General features: G+C 41.4%; 1 protein-coding gene across 2 annotated transcripts in view; it reads left to right on the top strand.

Moving 5' to 3' along the window:
* Positions 1-12841, top strand: part of MED23 (mediator complex subunit 23) — a 146415-nt gene that overhangs the window by 5164 nt on the left and 128410 nt on the right. For both annotated transcript variants that reach the window (XM_089676173.1, XM_089676172.1), the window contains exon 3: positions 4046-4133. In XM_089676173.1, coding sequence (XP_089532299.1) covers positions 4046-4133 — 88 coding nt within the window. The remainder of the gene's footprint in view (positions 1-4045; positions 4134-12841) is intronic.

Here is a 12841-nt window from a genome sequence, read left to right as displayed (position 1 = left end):
CTCTTCGTGTGTTTTACATAGAAGGAGAAAGTAGAGTTAGAAGTAGAATTTTTTTCATGGAGAGTTTTCAGAAAACCCCAAAAGAAAATGCTAACAGCAAATTAAATTTTTTTTTTAAGTTATGCTCGGTAAATGGCTGGAAAGGTGGAAACACACTTTAACTCCTTCACTCCTAAGGCTAAAACAAATCTTAATTCCTAAGCACAATTTTGCAACTTTGACATGTTTGTAAAATCGTACATATCATCACAACTACTTTGTACATTCAGGTGAATTATACCGCGTTTTTTTTTTTCAGGACAAATTGCGCTTTCATTTGGTGGTAAATGGTAATGGATATCTCCTTATTTTTTTTTTTTTCTATTAAGGAAAACTGGCCCATAATAGTAAAAAAAAAAAAAAACTTTTTATTTTTTTAATTTAGCTGTGTTTCTTGTTACTACCATAACCTACCACCAAAGAACAACTCAAAATAAAAATTCCAGCTCTTCACGATCGCAGCGATACCATACAGTATATGTGTATGTTATTTGTTGTTTGTACCTGTACTACAGCCCAGAAACAATAATGCACATTTTTTTTTTCTTTTTTACCTAAAACACACAGACAATAACTGATACTAATTTAAAAAAATAATAAATATATATATATATATAAATATATATATATATATATATATATCTCCTGACTTTTGTCCTTGACCCAAACACTAACCCTGGCATTGAACTAGATCAAGCTTTGATCTAGGTATTTTTTCTTTATTTTTTTAACAAACAGTTGTTTTTTTTTTTTTTTTCTTTATGCAAGGAGAGAGAGATATACAATGTTTCTCTCTCCTCCATTCAGAGAGAAAAAAAAACAAGGGGGTGGGCTGTACAGTGAATGATCACTGTGATAGCCAGTGAGAGGCTATCACAGCGATCATGTGACCTGGAATTGGAATTGGAATATCACTAGAAAGGGACCCGGGGCTCTCAGTGACACCCCACCTTTGTGCTGGGAGCACACTGTGCGGCGCGCTCCCAGCACAAAGACAGGTATGCAAATAGGCGGCCCCACAGAAAAAAAGCCCAGTTCCGTGAGGCCACATATTTGTGTTACATCTGCGTCAAGGGGTTACACAAAAGTGTGAAAATTTAAGACTAAAATATCTCAACTCTTATGTTGAGATATATAAATAATAGGGATTGGACAAATTTATGGAAACACCAGGTAAAAGAACTAAATTGTTACATCATATGGTGTTGGACCGCCTTTGGCATCCAAGATGGCCTGACTTCTCCTGGGGGTTGAAAGATATAAGTCTTGGATGGTGGATAATGGAATCTAATACCACTCTTCATGCAAACATCATTCCAGTTCTCACAGAGATGCCAGAGGTGGAAAACCACAATTTGAGAACACCAGCTGTGTGAATTGGAGCATTACTGTTTTGGTAAATGGTGCTGTCTTTGGGAAACCATGTCTGCACCATGGGGTATACGTGGTTGGCCAAAATTTGTATGTAGTCGCCGACAGTGACTCTACCTTTTGAGGGTGATGATGTGGCCTACAGAATACCAAGATATGGCTGCCCACACCATGATTGCACCATCGCCATGCTTTACCATTGGCACAAGACAGTCCTGGTTGTAAGCTTGGGACAGTGTTCGCCACATGTAAACACGTCTGTCGTTTGGGAACACCATCTGACTATATTACAGTCTTCCATTGATCGATAGTCCACGATTGATAGTCCAACGTGTTGCACCACTCTCTCCGCTTCGGAGCATTAATATCCGTCACTAGTGGTTTGGCAATTGCAGCTCGCCCGGGAATGTTTTGCTCATGGAGTTCCTGCTGCACAATTTTTGTGTATACGGGCTTTGAAAGACTGAGATTGAGCTCCGCAGTCACTTTTGCAGAAGTTGTTTTCTTATTTCGGGTTACAATCCTGTGCAGTGTACTTTTCTTTTTCCAGTCAGTTAACCACGTGGATCACGCTTATGCTTACCAGACAATGTTTTCCCGTAAACTGTATATGCCGTCATTACCTTTGATACTGTACCTCGCAACGCCGCAGCTTCAGTCACAGAGCATCAGATGAGCAGGCACCAACAATTTGCCCTCTTTGAATCTCAGTAAGCTCTGACATCACTCCATATTACTAGCAGCGCATGCAGTGAATGACGAAAATGAGGCTTCCCACCTGTTAATTTGGTCTCTTATCACACAGCATAAGCAAAAGAGTGTCGCATCACTTCCGCTTTCAGCGCGAAAGATGCAACTTTCACACCTGCAAATCATATAGTGTGTCCATATATTTGTCAGCCCCTGTGTTTTACATATGTAGTATTTTACTTATGTACTTTAGCATCCTGGATGCTCTGGCCTGTTCCTTTTCCTGCTGAAGAGTGAGTGGCATGCTGTGTCACTGGCAAAGGTCTAACATGTTAAGACTACACTGTGGCATTATCAGTACTACCTAGTCTTCAAAGGGGCAATACTGATAACGCTGAGTTTTTGCAGCACATGTGGAGGCAGCAGCATAAGTTCACATACAACTCGGGTTAATGCACTACAGTTGCCGTTTTTGAAGACATCCAAAAATGTTGAAAACCTGGATTAAAGCTCTCCGCAGACTGCAGTAAATGACTAATGCAAAGGAAGTAGAGGAATTTGCTCTACTGTGCTAATCTTTTAATGTTGAACCACAGCCAGATATAGAAAATAATATTTAATATCTTTACGTGTTCTTTAAAAATAAAAGTATTTTCATACAGTATAAGTATGTAAATCTGTCTTGCTTTTGGCTTCCGCTAATTCTGTATGCAGCAGTATTTGGAAAGAAAGGGGCATCACTATGTTGCTTTGCACAGGTAGGCTTACAGGAAAGTAAAGCACAGAGATGACATCTATTGGTGTGCTGCAGCTTCATTGTGTATTTATAGGCTGGGATGAGTTCTGGTCTAGGCTGTAATATTAGGCTGCAATGCTGCAGCATGGTCTGTAGAGTTGTTTCCATAACCATCTGTACCTGTGACATGAGGATATTAGGGGCATGGGTGTCCCCAAGGAAGGAAGACACATTAATCAAAATGACCTCTTTACTCATTTAGTAAATCGGCTGCTATCTTTGTATTGCATCCTATGTTGTCAGAGTGAGGTATGTGTGAATTAAATTACACTGCATAAAGTATGTGGGAAGGTTAGGAGATTAATTTGACTCCTGTCAGCTGAGAACAGGAAAAGGAGGCTACAACGGACACAGGATCACTAAAGTTGTACTAATGAAGATTGGAAGAAATTGCCTAGTCTGATGAGTCTTGAGATCTTTGTTGCAACATGTAGACAGGTCAGAATTTGTTAGACACAATGTAAATCTTGGGTTACAAGGTGCAACAAGATGCTAACCATATAAGCAGGCAGACAGCAAATCCTTCAGAAACTGTGCAATATCGTGTCCCCGCTGTTTAATCCATGATGTGCAAGATCAAGGTGTTAGTGATAATAAAGGCATTAAAAAGAAAAAATAACAAGCGTGTCGTAGCGTGTCATACTTATCTGCTCTGAGCAGAGCAGCCCTGATCCTCCTTCTCGGGTCCCCTGCCAGCACTCCTGGCCCTCCCTCCTGCTAAGTGCCCCCAGAGCAAGCTGCTTGCTCTTGGGCAACGCATGCAGGCTCCATTCTGAGCCGCTGCTTTGCATGTCTATTCACACACACACAGCTACGGCTCAGCTCTTCCCCCCCGCTTTATCCTCATTGGCTCTCTGGCAGTGCTGTTTCAGCCAGTGAGGATAGAGAGCTGCCGTTGCTCTCCTGCATATTGCTGGATCAAGAGGGGGCTCTAGTAAATATCGAGGGTCTGCGAGGGCTGCTGCAAACGGAAGGTTTTTTTACCTTCATGCATTGAATGCATGAAGGTTAAAATCCTTCAGCCTTTACAACCACTTTAGGCATGTAGGTTGTGTCTTAATACAAAAGAAGGTTCAATTTGAGTGTGTGTGTATGGATGTAGTAGATATCTATATTTTGATATGTTATCTTTATGTTTATTCTTTCCAGCATGTTCATGGACACGCCAGATGACGAAAGGACAAAGTTACTGAGCTGCCTTGGTGCATTCAGACAGTTCTGGGGTGACCTTCCTCAGGTAAGTACTGTCTGTAACATTGTGGCCTTGTAAGTCAATCTGCACAGAAATTGAACTTCCTAGTGCACATTATGTTAATCAGAAGACAGCCATGTTCTTCCAGTGTTACTGAACAATGATGTTGCCAGCATTCACACCCCTTTGTTTACTTTAAGCTCTCAGGGAATCTCCTGACCAGGGGCTGAACGGGGATGAGTCACCTGTGGCTACGATACTGTCAGCTAAACGGGCAACAGTGTCCTAGCTAACAAGGGTCTGAACATACACTAAGAATAGAATGTCCGTAGTGTGACTGCTCCAAGCCCCAGTGCCACCCCCTTCACATGAGAGATTCATGTACCAGTACCCAAAAAGTACATGAATCTGTCACCCACACTAACATTTGTCCAGCAGAGGACTAGGGAATTCTAAAGAATGCCACTGGTGCTTTTTATGAATTCCCAGTGTCCTTTAAGCTCTGAAATCCTATGCTGGTGGTGTCAGCCCTGCGTACTACATTTTTGATAGATTACTAAGGACACAACCTTCTCCTAATCTCCAAACTCCTCCTTGTACACAGGAAGTTGTCAGCTCACAATATTTCTGGCAAAATCAATGGACATAATTTTTCACTCTTGAACAGATATAACAAAACTCTTTTTCAACCGAATATTTAGCAGGGAGCAAATAAAAGCTCATTGTTAAGGTTTACATATAATTTAAAGTGGAAGTTCATGCTTTTACTAACTATGCTTAAGTTACCCACCCCCTTGTATCTCCTAACTACCCTGTGAAAGGAAGATGTTTATACTTCCCTATTTACAGAGCGCTCTGGTCCAGTCACAAGATCTCCTCAGTGGCTGGCTTTATGGGAGGGGCGAGATCGATGGCAGTGCTTGGGTGGTGGCGCCACCCATAGGCTTACTAATGGGCATCCATTGTTGGCTGTTCCTCCTCTCCCCTGAAGCTGCCGCTGGAGGTGATCATGTGACCGGACTGGTGTACTCTAAATGGGTAAATATAAGCATCTTCATTTCACAAGGTAGTTAAAACATGATTTAGAAGGTCGGAGGGAGCAAGTTTAAAGTTCACCTTTAGGACAAAAATAATAAATGCACATTTTTTTGCAGATAAAAACATGTTCATTTATTCTTTTTGTCCAAAGGAGCCTGTAAAGCTTTGCTCCAGGGATCAGCAGGTCTCTTGCAGACCTATCAGAATATCTGCTTGCCGTATGGGATGTACAAGCAAGCAGATGTACTGACAGGCAGCTTCAGTGAGCTACCACGGCGCTCCACAGTACTGTGGTAGTTCATTGAAAACTACAAGCCCACAGCCGTTAAGACTGTCGGGACTTAGCACTCATTCACAGAACACTGAATGAGTGACATGGCCGTATGGGCGGAGCCCCGTGTGACCACACTGTTTTCAAATCTGACAGCACAGAGAAGTTTCCCTGTACTATCTGTCAGAGGGAGTGGGGGTGGCAGGCACGGCAGCGGCTATGGGAACATGTTACATGTTCCACCCTAAAAACAGGTGGAACATGTAACATGTTCCAAAGGTGAACTTATCCTTTAAGCTTAGTTAGGAGTGGCTTGAACTTCTACTGTAGGTATTTGGGCAAATTCTTATATTAAACAGGGTAACACCATTATTTTTTTTTATTTGTTATATTTTTATTCATTTACAAACAGATTTTTTAAAAATCCATAAACATTATCATAACATTCAACAAATCCTGTTTTTCCCCCCTTCTTTTCCCTAATACATTATCCCTAATATTAATCCCTTCTCATCCCTACCCCCTCCCACCTCACCCTCGCTATCTCCTCTTCTCCTTCAGTTCTTTTATGTTAAATGTATTCTCACTTTGTTTTCTCTTGTTTGTCTTTTCCAAATCCCTTCACTACTTCATCTCATGTCGCCTTTCTCTCTGTTTATGCTCCCATTCATTCTACATATCTATTTGAAGTTTTGAATTCACACCATCCCTTCCAAGTTCTTAAAAATGTTTCCATTTTATCCTCTCCACTATAATAGAATTTCTCCATCCTATAAATGCAATCTTCTCTGGATATCCAATATATTACTCTAGGAATCTCCTGGGCTCTCCAGAACTTTGGGATCAATTTTTGCCGCATTTAAAAAGTGAAAAGTCATCTTAATCTTATACTGCTTCACCGTTAACTCAGTGTTATGAAACAAACAAGTCCATAGATCTTTCAAGATTCTTACTCCCGCAATCTCCTGTATTTGTTGTACGATATCTTTCCAGAACTTCTGTATCTTAGGGCATTCCCACGATATATGTGCCATGGTTCCCTTTTTCCCACATTCTCTCCAACAAAGTGGTGAGTTCTCTCGTTGTTTTTTATGTGCCACAATAGGTGTAATATACCATCTTACCAGACACTTATAATTATTTTCTACAATTTTCATATTCACTGCCCCATGTACTAAACTAAATATCTTCCTTTTTGCTGTTCATTTAAATTAGTTCTCCCATTTCTCCAAAAACAACGGAGAGATAGATCCGGACATTTGAGTAAATATTTTATATATACGAGAAACACTGTTTCTGTAAAGTAGCCGCACTCAACATCTGTTCAAGTGGGTACAGGTCCTTCACAGACCTTACTGGTTGTGGAAGTGGCATTACAAATTGTCTTAATTGCAGATATCACCACTCATATCCATAGAATAAATCCCTTTTGTGCTTTAATTCCTGGAAAGAACGTATTTCCCCCTCCTTCATTATTACTTTAACTGTGCTGTTCCATCCTTGATCCATTTTCCTTATGCATCCTCTTTCCTTGGTGCAAAAAAGCTTGTTCCCATAAGTGATCTCGATGGTGAATTATTTCCATCCCATTTGTCTATGCGTTATTTCCCATACTTTAAATATGTTCTGTGTTAATATACTAGTATTATTAGACAACTTCCGAAATTGTTGTGGAATCCAAATAACGTTTCCTAACGGTGCCTCACTTAGTGTGCTTTCTATTTTTACCCATCTTTTCCCTCGTGCGTTGTGTACCCAATTTACTACCCGTGATAATATTACCTAATAATAATCTCTCTTAAAATCTGGCATATTTAAACCTCCATCTAATTAATCTGTACACAGGACACCATGTTTTACTCTTGGTTTTTTACCCGCCCAGACAAATCTTGATTTTTTTTTTTTTAGAATCCCGAAATATGTCATTGGTATATATATCGGGAGCAAGTTTAAACTATACAAAATGTTTGGTACTATCACCATTTCCAAGTTTATTTTCCCTATCCAGGAGCGGGATCTTCTTGATCTTCCTCTCAATTTGTTCTTTATCTTGTTTATTAATGCAATATAATTTGCCCTATATATGTTTTTAAAAGACTAGGTCAGCTTTATTCCTAAATATTTAAATTTTTCCTGCATGCGAAAGGAAATTCCTTTTGTAATGCTATTTTCTCTAGTTTTGGGACACTAATATTTAATATCTCTGTCTTTTGAAAGATTCACTTTTAAATTTGATAGTTCTCCGTAATGTTTTAATATTCTCATTAAATTTAGTAAAGTTAGCCTGGGGTTTGCCACATAAAATAATATATTGTCTGTATATGCTACGTCTTTGTTCCACATCCCCAATCCGAATTCCCTTAATATCTATTCTATTTCAGACCGTCGCCAGTAACGGCTCTTGGGATAATATGACTAGCAGGGGCGAGAGTGGACATCCCTGCCTGGTCCCATTATACATTTTAAACCCTGGTGACAGTGAGCCATGGATCTTTACAGATGCTGTTGGATAGCTTTTTATCCACTGCACCATTCTAGGTCCTATCCCCAACACTTCTAATGTGTCCATCATAAATTCCCAGTCTAATCTGTCAAACGCTTTCTCAGTGTCTATTGACAAGAATACCACTGGGATCTTTTTCTTATTTACTTTTTGCAAAAAGAGCAGTGATCTTAATCCATTATCCCTACCTTCTCTTCCTGGAACAAATCTGAGAGTATCCACTCCGTCATTAGGTCCTTCATCCTAGTCACTAGTATTTTTGCATATAGTTTTGTATCCGTATTCAATAACTTAATTGGTTGGTAACTAGTGCACTGTGATACATCTTGCTCTTCTTTAGGGATAATTGTAATGTATGCCATTAATGATTTCATTCTCATTTCAACTCCCGCTCCATTCATGTATGTATACATTTTCGGGATTAATTGTGCCTTAAATTTCCTATAATATTTTATTGTATATCCATCTGGACCAGGACTCTTTCCTGCCATAGTATTTTTTAAGGCTATTTGAATTTCTTCCTGTGATATTGTTTTTTCTAAAGCTAGTGAACTTTCTTCCTCTAATTTGTGTAATTTAGCTACTTTTAAAAATAGCTTCCTTTTCCTTGTTCTTTCCACTTCATCTTTGAGATTCTTAGGTTTTATGTCATATAATCTACTGTAATATTTTTGGAATTCATTAGCTAGTGCAGTAGTTGAATATACCATTTTACCTGTCTCATTTCTTATTCTCTCCACGAAGTTTGCTGATTTCTGTTTCCTTAGTCTTTTCATTAAATATTTCCCTGGTCTGTTCCCCCATTGGTATCTTTCTTTTGCCACCTTGTTAAACACCTTCTTTTGCTTATTGCTCCATAAAATCCTTTAATACTTTTCAATATTCTTTTCAATATTATTTTCTGGTATAAATCTGTGTCTGACTTCTTTTTATGCAGTTGTTCTAATGCATATATTTCTATCAATGATCTTACACTCTCCTCCCTCCTTCTTTTTTTTTTTTTTTTTTTTTTTTCTTCAGCCCCTTATGAGTGCTTCCCATATTGTTGCTACCGAGACCTCCTCAGTCTCATTTGACTGAAAACATTGCTCAGTTTCTTTTTTTAACCTCAAATCTGTCTCTTGATCCTGTAGGAGTGTCTCGTCCAACTTCCACGTTTATCTTATTCTGTTCCCCTTGTAGAGAGTTTCACCATGATAGGAGCGTGGTCTGATTATATTATTATTATACAGTATTTATAAAGCGCCGATAGTTCGCTCAGCTCTGTACATTACAAAGGGGGACAGAACATGTGACAGAACAATAACAATACAATGTAAAACATGAGGGGATTGAGGGCCCTGCTCTTTCGAGCTTACAATCTAGGAGGGAGGGGATGGTGGCACAGGAGGAGATAGCTGTGGGGGATGGAGTGGTAGGAAGAGTGGAGGAGGTCGGCAAGTTAGCAGGGGGTGGGGTAGGCTTCCCTGAAGAGATGGGTTTTCAGGGTGCGCCTAAAGGAGAGGAGAGTAGGTGATAATCTGATGGGTTGGGGCAGGGAGTTCCAGAGGATGGGTGACACCCTGGAGAAGTCGTGAGGCGGGCATGGGAGGAGGAGACCAGGGAACTAGAGAGAAGGAGGTCTTGTGAGGAGCGGAATGTGCGTGCTGGGTGGTACTTGGATATTAGGTCAGTGATGTAGTTCGGGGCAGTATGGTGGACGGCTTTGTACGTCAGTGTTTTGAATTTGATACGTTGCGCAATCGGAAGCCAGTGGAGGGATTGGCAGAGGGGGGTGGCGGAGATGGAGCGGTTGGAAAGGTGAATGAGTCTGGCTGCCGTATTCAGGATCGACTGAAGCGGGGATAGCCAGCGGCGAGGCAGGCCAGTAAGGTGAAATTGATATCACTTCAATCTCAGCCTTAACTAATGACTCCAAAAGTCTATGTTCTATCATATCATCAAATCTTGAATATGTCTTATGTACCGATGAATAAAATGGGTAATTTCTTTCCCCCAGATGTTAAATCCTCCAGGCGTCCATCAGCTGACATTGATGTATTATTGTTTTAAATGGACTTTAACCGTTTACCTCCTTCTCCCTTTCCTTTAGACCAGGGTTGTTGGATGAAGATTTTACTACCCAGACCTTGGTGAATTTTAATTCAACAGATCCAAAACTCATGTAGGCACTTGTGGTGCATTTCTGTGTGCGTTAAACCACATATTGCTGCTGCACGATTTTGAAAAAAGGGTTGTGGACTTCTTTTGCTGACCTACCCACGATGTGAGCACCATATGCACATGTACAGATCTGAACCTGTTCTTGCATCAGTGTCCTCAATCCACACTGCACTTCACAGTCCCCTCCCCTTTCACAACAAGTATCCTCAGCCCCACTTCCCCATGCTAACCATATATGGGAGATTTACCATGTAACTAGTTTGTGCAGAGAGGATCTTTTCTAGAGGATCTATTTCCCCCTCCCTCCCTGATATCTCCTTGACCCTGCTACCTATACCACCCATCTCTCCTCCCCGACCGCCTTTCGCTTAAAACCCCTTGGCCTATTTCTAGCCCTGGAGTCAGATGTGGTTCTTTTCCCACTGTTGACTCCTCTCCCAGGGTGGGACTCGTGTGTACATCTAACCAAACCCCCATCTTCTAATCTTTGGGTCCCGGAATCGGTACCTAGTACACCTCCTGGTACCCCGCCGTCTATTTATACTATTTATAAATACTCTCTGCTTTGCAGTCCGCATAACTCTTTTTATCCCCTGCCCTACCCCACCCAACCATGCCCACTCCTTATTTCATTATTTTTTGGAAACTAATTGCCACTTCTCTTTCCCTAATTCTCTACACTCCTTAGCCCCTACAGCCCATCCCGGTATGTCCACTATCTGTAAGTCAAGTCTTTCACAGAAGTCCCAAAAATCATTTGGAAATCTCAGTTTCACAGATTGTCCGTGTTTCCAGCCAACCAGACATGCTGGAAACCCCCAGTTATACTGGATGTTTTTTCAGCGCATTTGCTCCAGTAATGGTTTCAGTGATCTTCTCCTGGCCAGCGTCTCTGGCGCCAGATCTGAAAATATTTGTAGATTTTATTTTTCCATGTTTTATTGCAGACATCCCTCCTAATCTTCTTCCAGATATTAGCTTTATCTTCATAATCGTGCAACCGTACAACCACGTCTCTGGGGGTTTCTGGTGGCATCCCTTGAGGTCGTCTTATCCTATGGACACTATCTATTTTTTGTTGGGCTGACACTGATCTGCCTATCAAGGGATTAAACACTTTTCTCATTTCATCCAGCAAATCTTCTCCATTAGAAAACTCTGGTAGGCCCCATTTCTCAGATTGTTCCTTCTGTCTCTACTCTCTTGATCTTCTAGCTTGTATGATAGCTTCCTTTTGCTCTCTTTGTATTTCTTCCATCTGCTTTTTCAATTTAATAATTACTTGAGAATGTTTCTCTATTTTTTTCTGTTTCCTCCACTTGTGTGAGAACTTGTCCCATGTCATTATGTAATACCGCCATTTCATTTTTTATAGAGTATTCTAATTTCGCAAACATTTCTGCAATTTCCGTTTTTGTGGGCATTTGCGCACTTGCTCCTTGTTCTTCTATATTTTCTGTTTCTACTTCGCTTTCCATATTTAAAGATTATTTACTCTGATTCATGCTCAGTATTCCTGATGACAATTTGGGTTGATCTCCTTTATTATTTCCCGGTTCGTATCTTCCCTTTGCTCCCTGCTGTCTCCCTGGGGTGTGACCCTCTGGGCTTTTCTCCTGCAACGGCATATATTTTATAGTTGTGCTTGCGCTTGTTTGGGGTGTTTTTTGTTCCCCTTCCTTTTACGGATCTATTCTTCATTATATTAAATTTTGGCTCCTCGTTTAGCACTCGAAAAAAATGTTTCCAAAATTGCAATCATTTTATGAGACCTGGGTTGACATATAACTTTCCCCCTCTCCTCTTTAAGTCCACTAGGTGACCCCTGATTTTTGCTTTCTTCCTCCCCATCCACTGTTAAAAAAAAAAAAAAGTTATGAGCTTTATTCCACCGGCATACCCCCTTACGTACTGTACAACAGTCTATAGGGATATGCCACTTCTGTGGCAACTCACCACCGCCTCCAGCCTCCTCGCAGTAGGACAGCTCGGCCTCCACTCCAGGTAATAATCTGCCTGTCATAGTTGCTGGGGTGGCCAAACATGCAAAGGGGTCACCCTCCGTGTGTGTCTCCACTCCAGCGTCCAGTGTCGGCTCCTCTCCTGCTTTCACGCAACAGCGTCTCACAGGATTCCCCCACCACTGTCACGTGAATGCTCCCAGCGTTCACCGCACCACCGCGCCGGCTCTCCCTGCCTAGCCAACCGGGAGCTCGGGCTCTCCTCTCTCTTCGGGGACATGCCGCCTCCACCACTGGCTCCGCACTAAGGAGGGACACAGGAGGGCAACCAGAGCATTATCTTTGGCGGTTGTCAGGAGCACCTTACCTGTGCGTCCTGTTGGTGCCATGTTCAGGCCCCTTCCCCCTCCTCCTCCTGAGCACCATTGTTTTATCCACAAACACTGCTATGGCCGTTGGTGTTTTAAATTCTTGCTGACCATGTAATTACCAATTTAATTCTTGCATATATGCAGTGGCTTGGCAGGTGGGCCTTATGGCCAGCCACTGCACATATGTGTCCTTGGGGATCTGAGGTTCTGTGCTGAGAGCACTCTCCCAGCACAGAGTTGTTGCTGATAGTTCCCGGCCACCTTTGTGAGCAGATCAGCACCCATAATGTGGCAGCAAATTACAGAGATTGCTTGATTGGTAAGCCACCTGAACTTCCCTGTGTTAACACCCACCTTAATGGCTGCCTGTAAGTGGCAGGAAAGGGGTAAAAATAAAGCTCTTAATGTTTAGTGTTTTAAATTGAAATTAAATCTGCTCTCAGGCT

Source organism: Staurois parvus, unplaced genomic scaffold, assembly GCF_062004578.1.
Source record: "Staurois parvus isolate SC_StPar_1 unplaced genomic scaffold, SC_StPar_1.0 ptg000165l, whole genome shotgun sequence".
NCBI classification, from domain to species: Eukaryota; Metazoa; Chordata; class Amphibia; order Anura; family Ranidae; genus Staurois; species Staurois parvus.
This window is presented reverse-complemented; position numbering and strand designations above follow the sequence as displayed.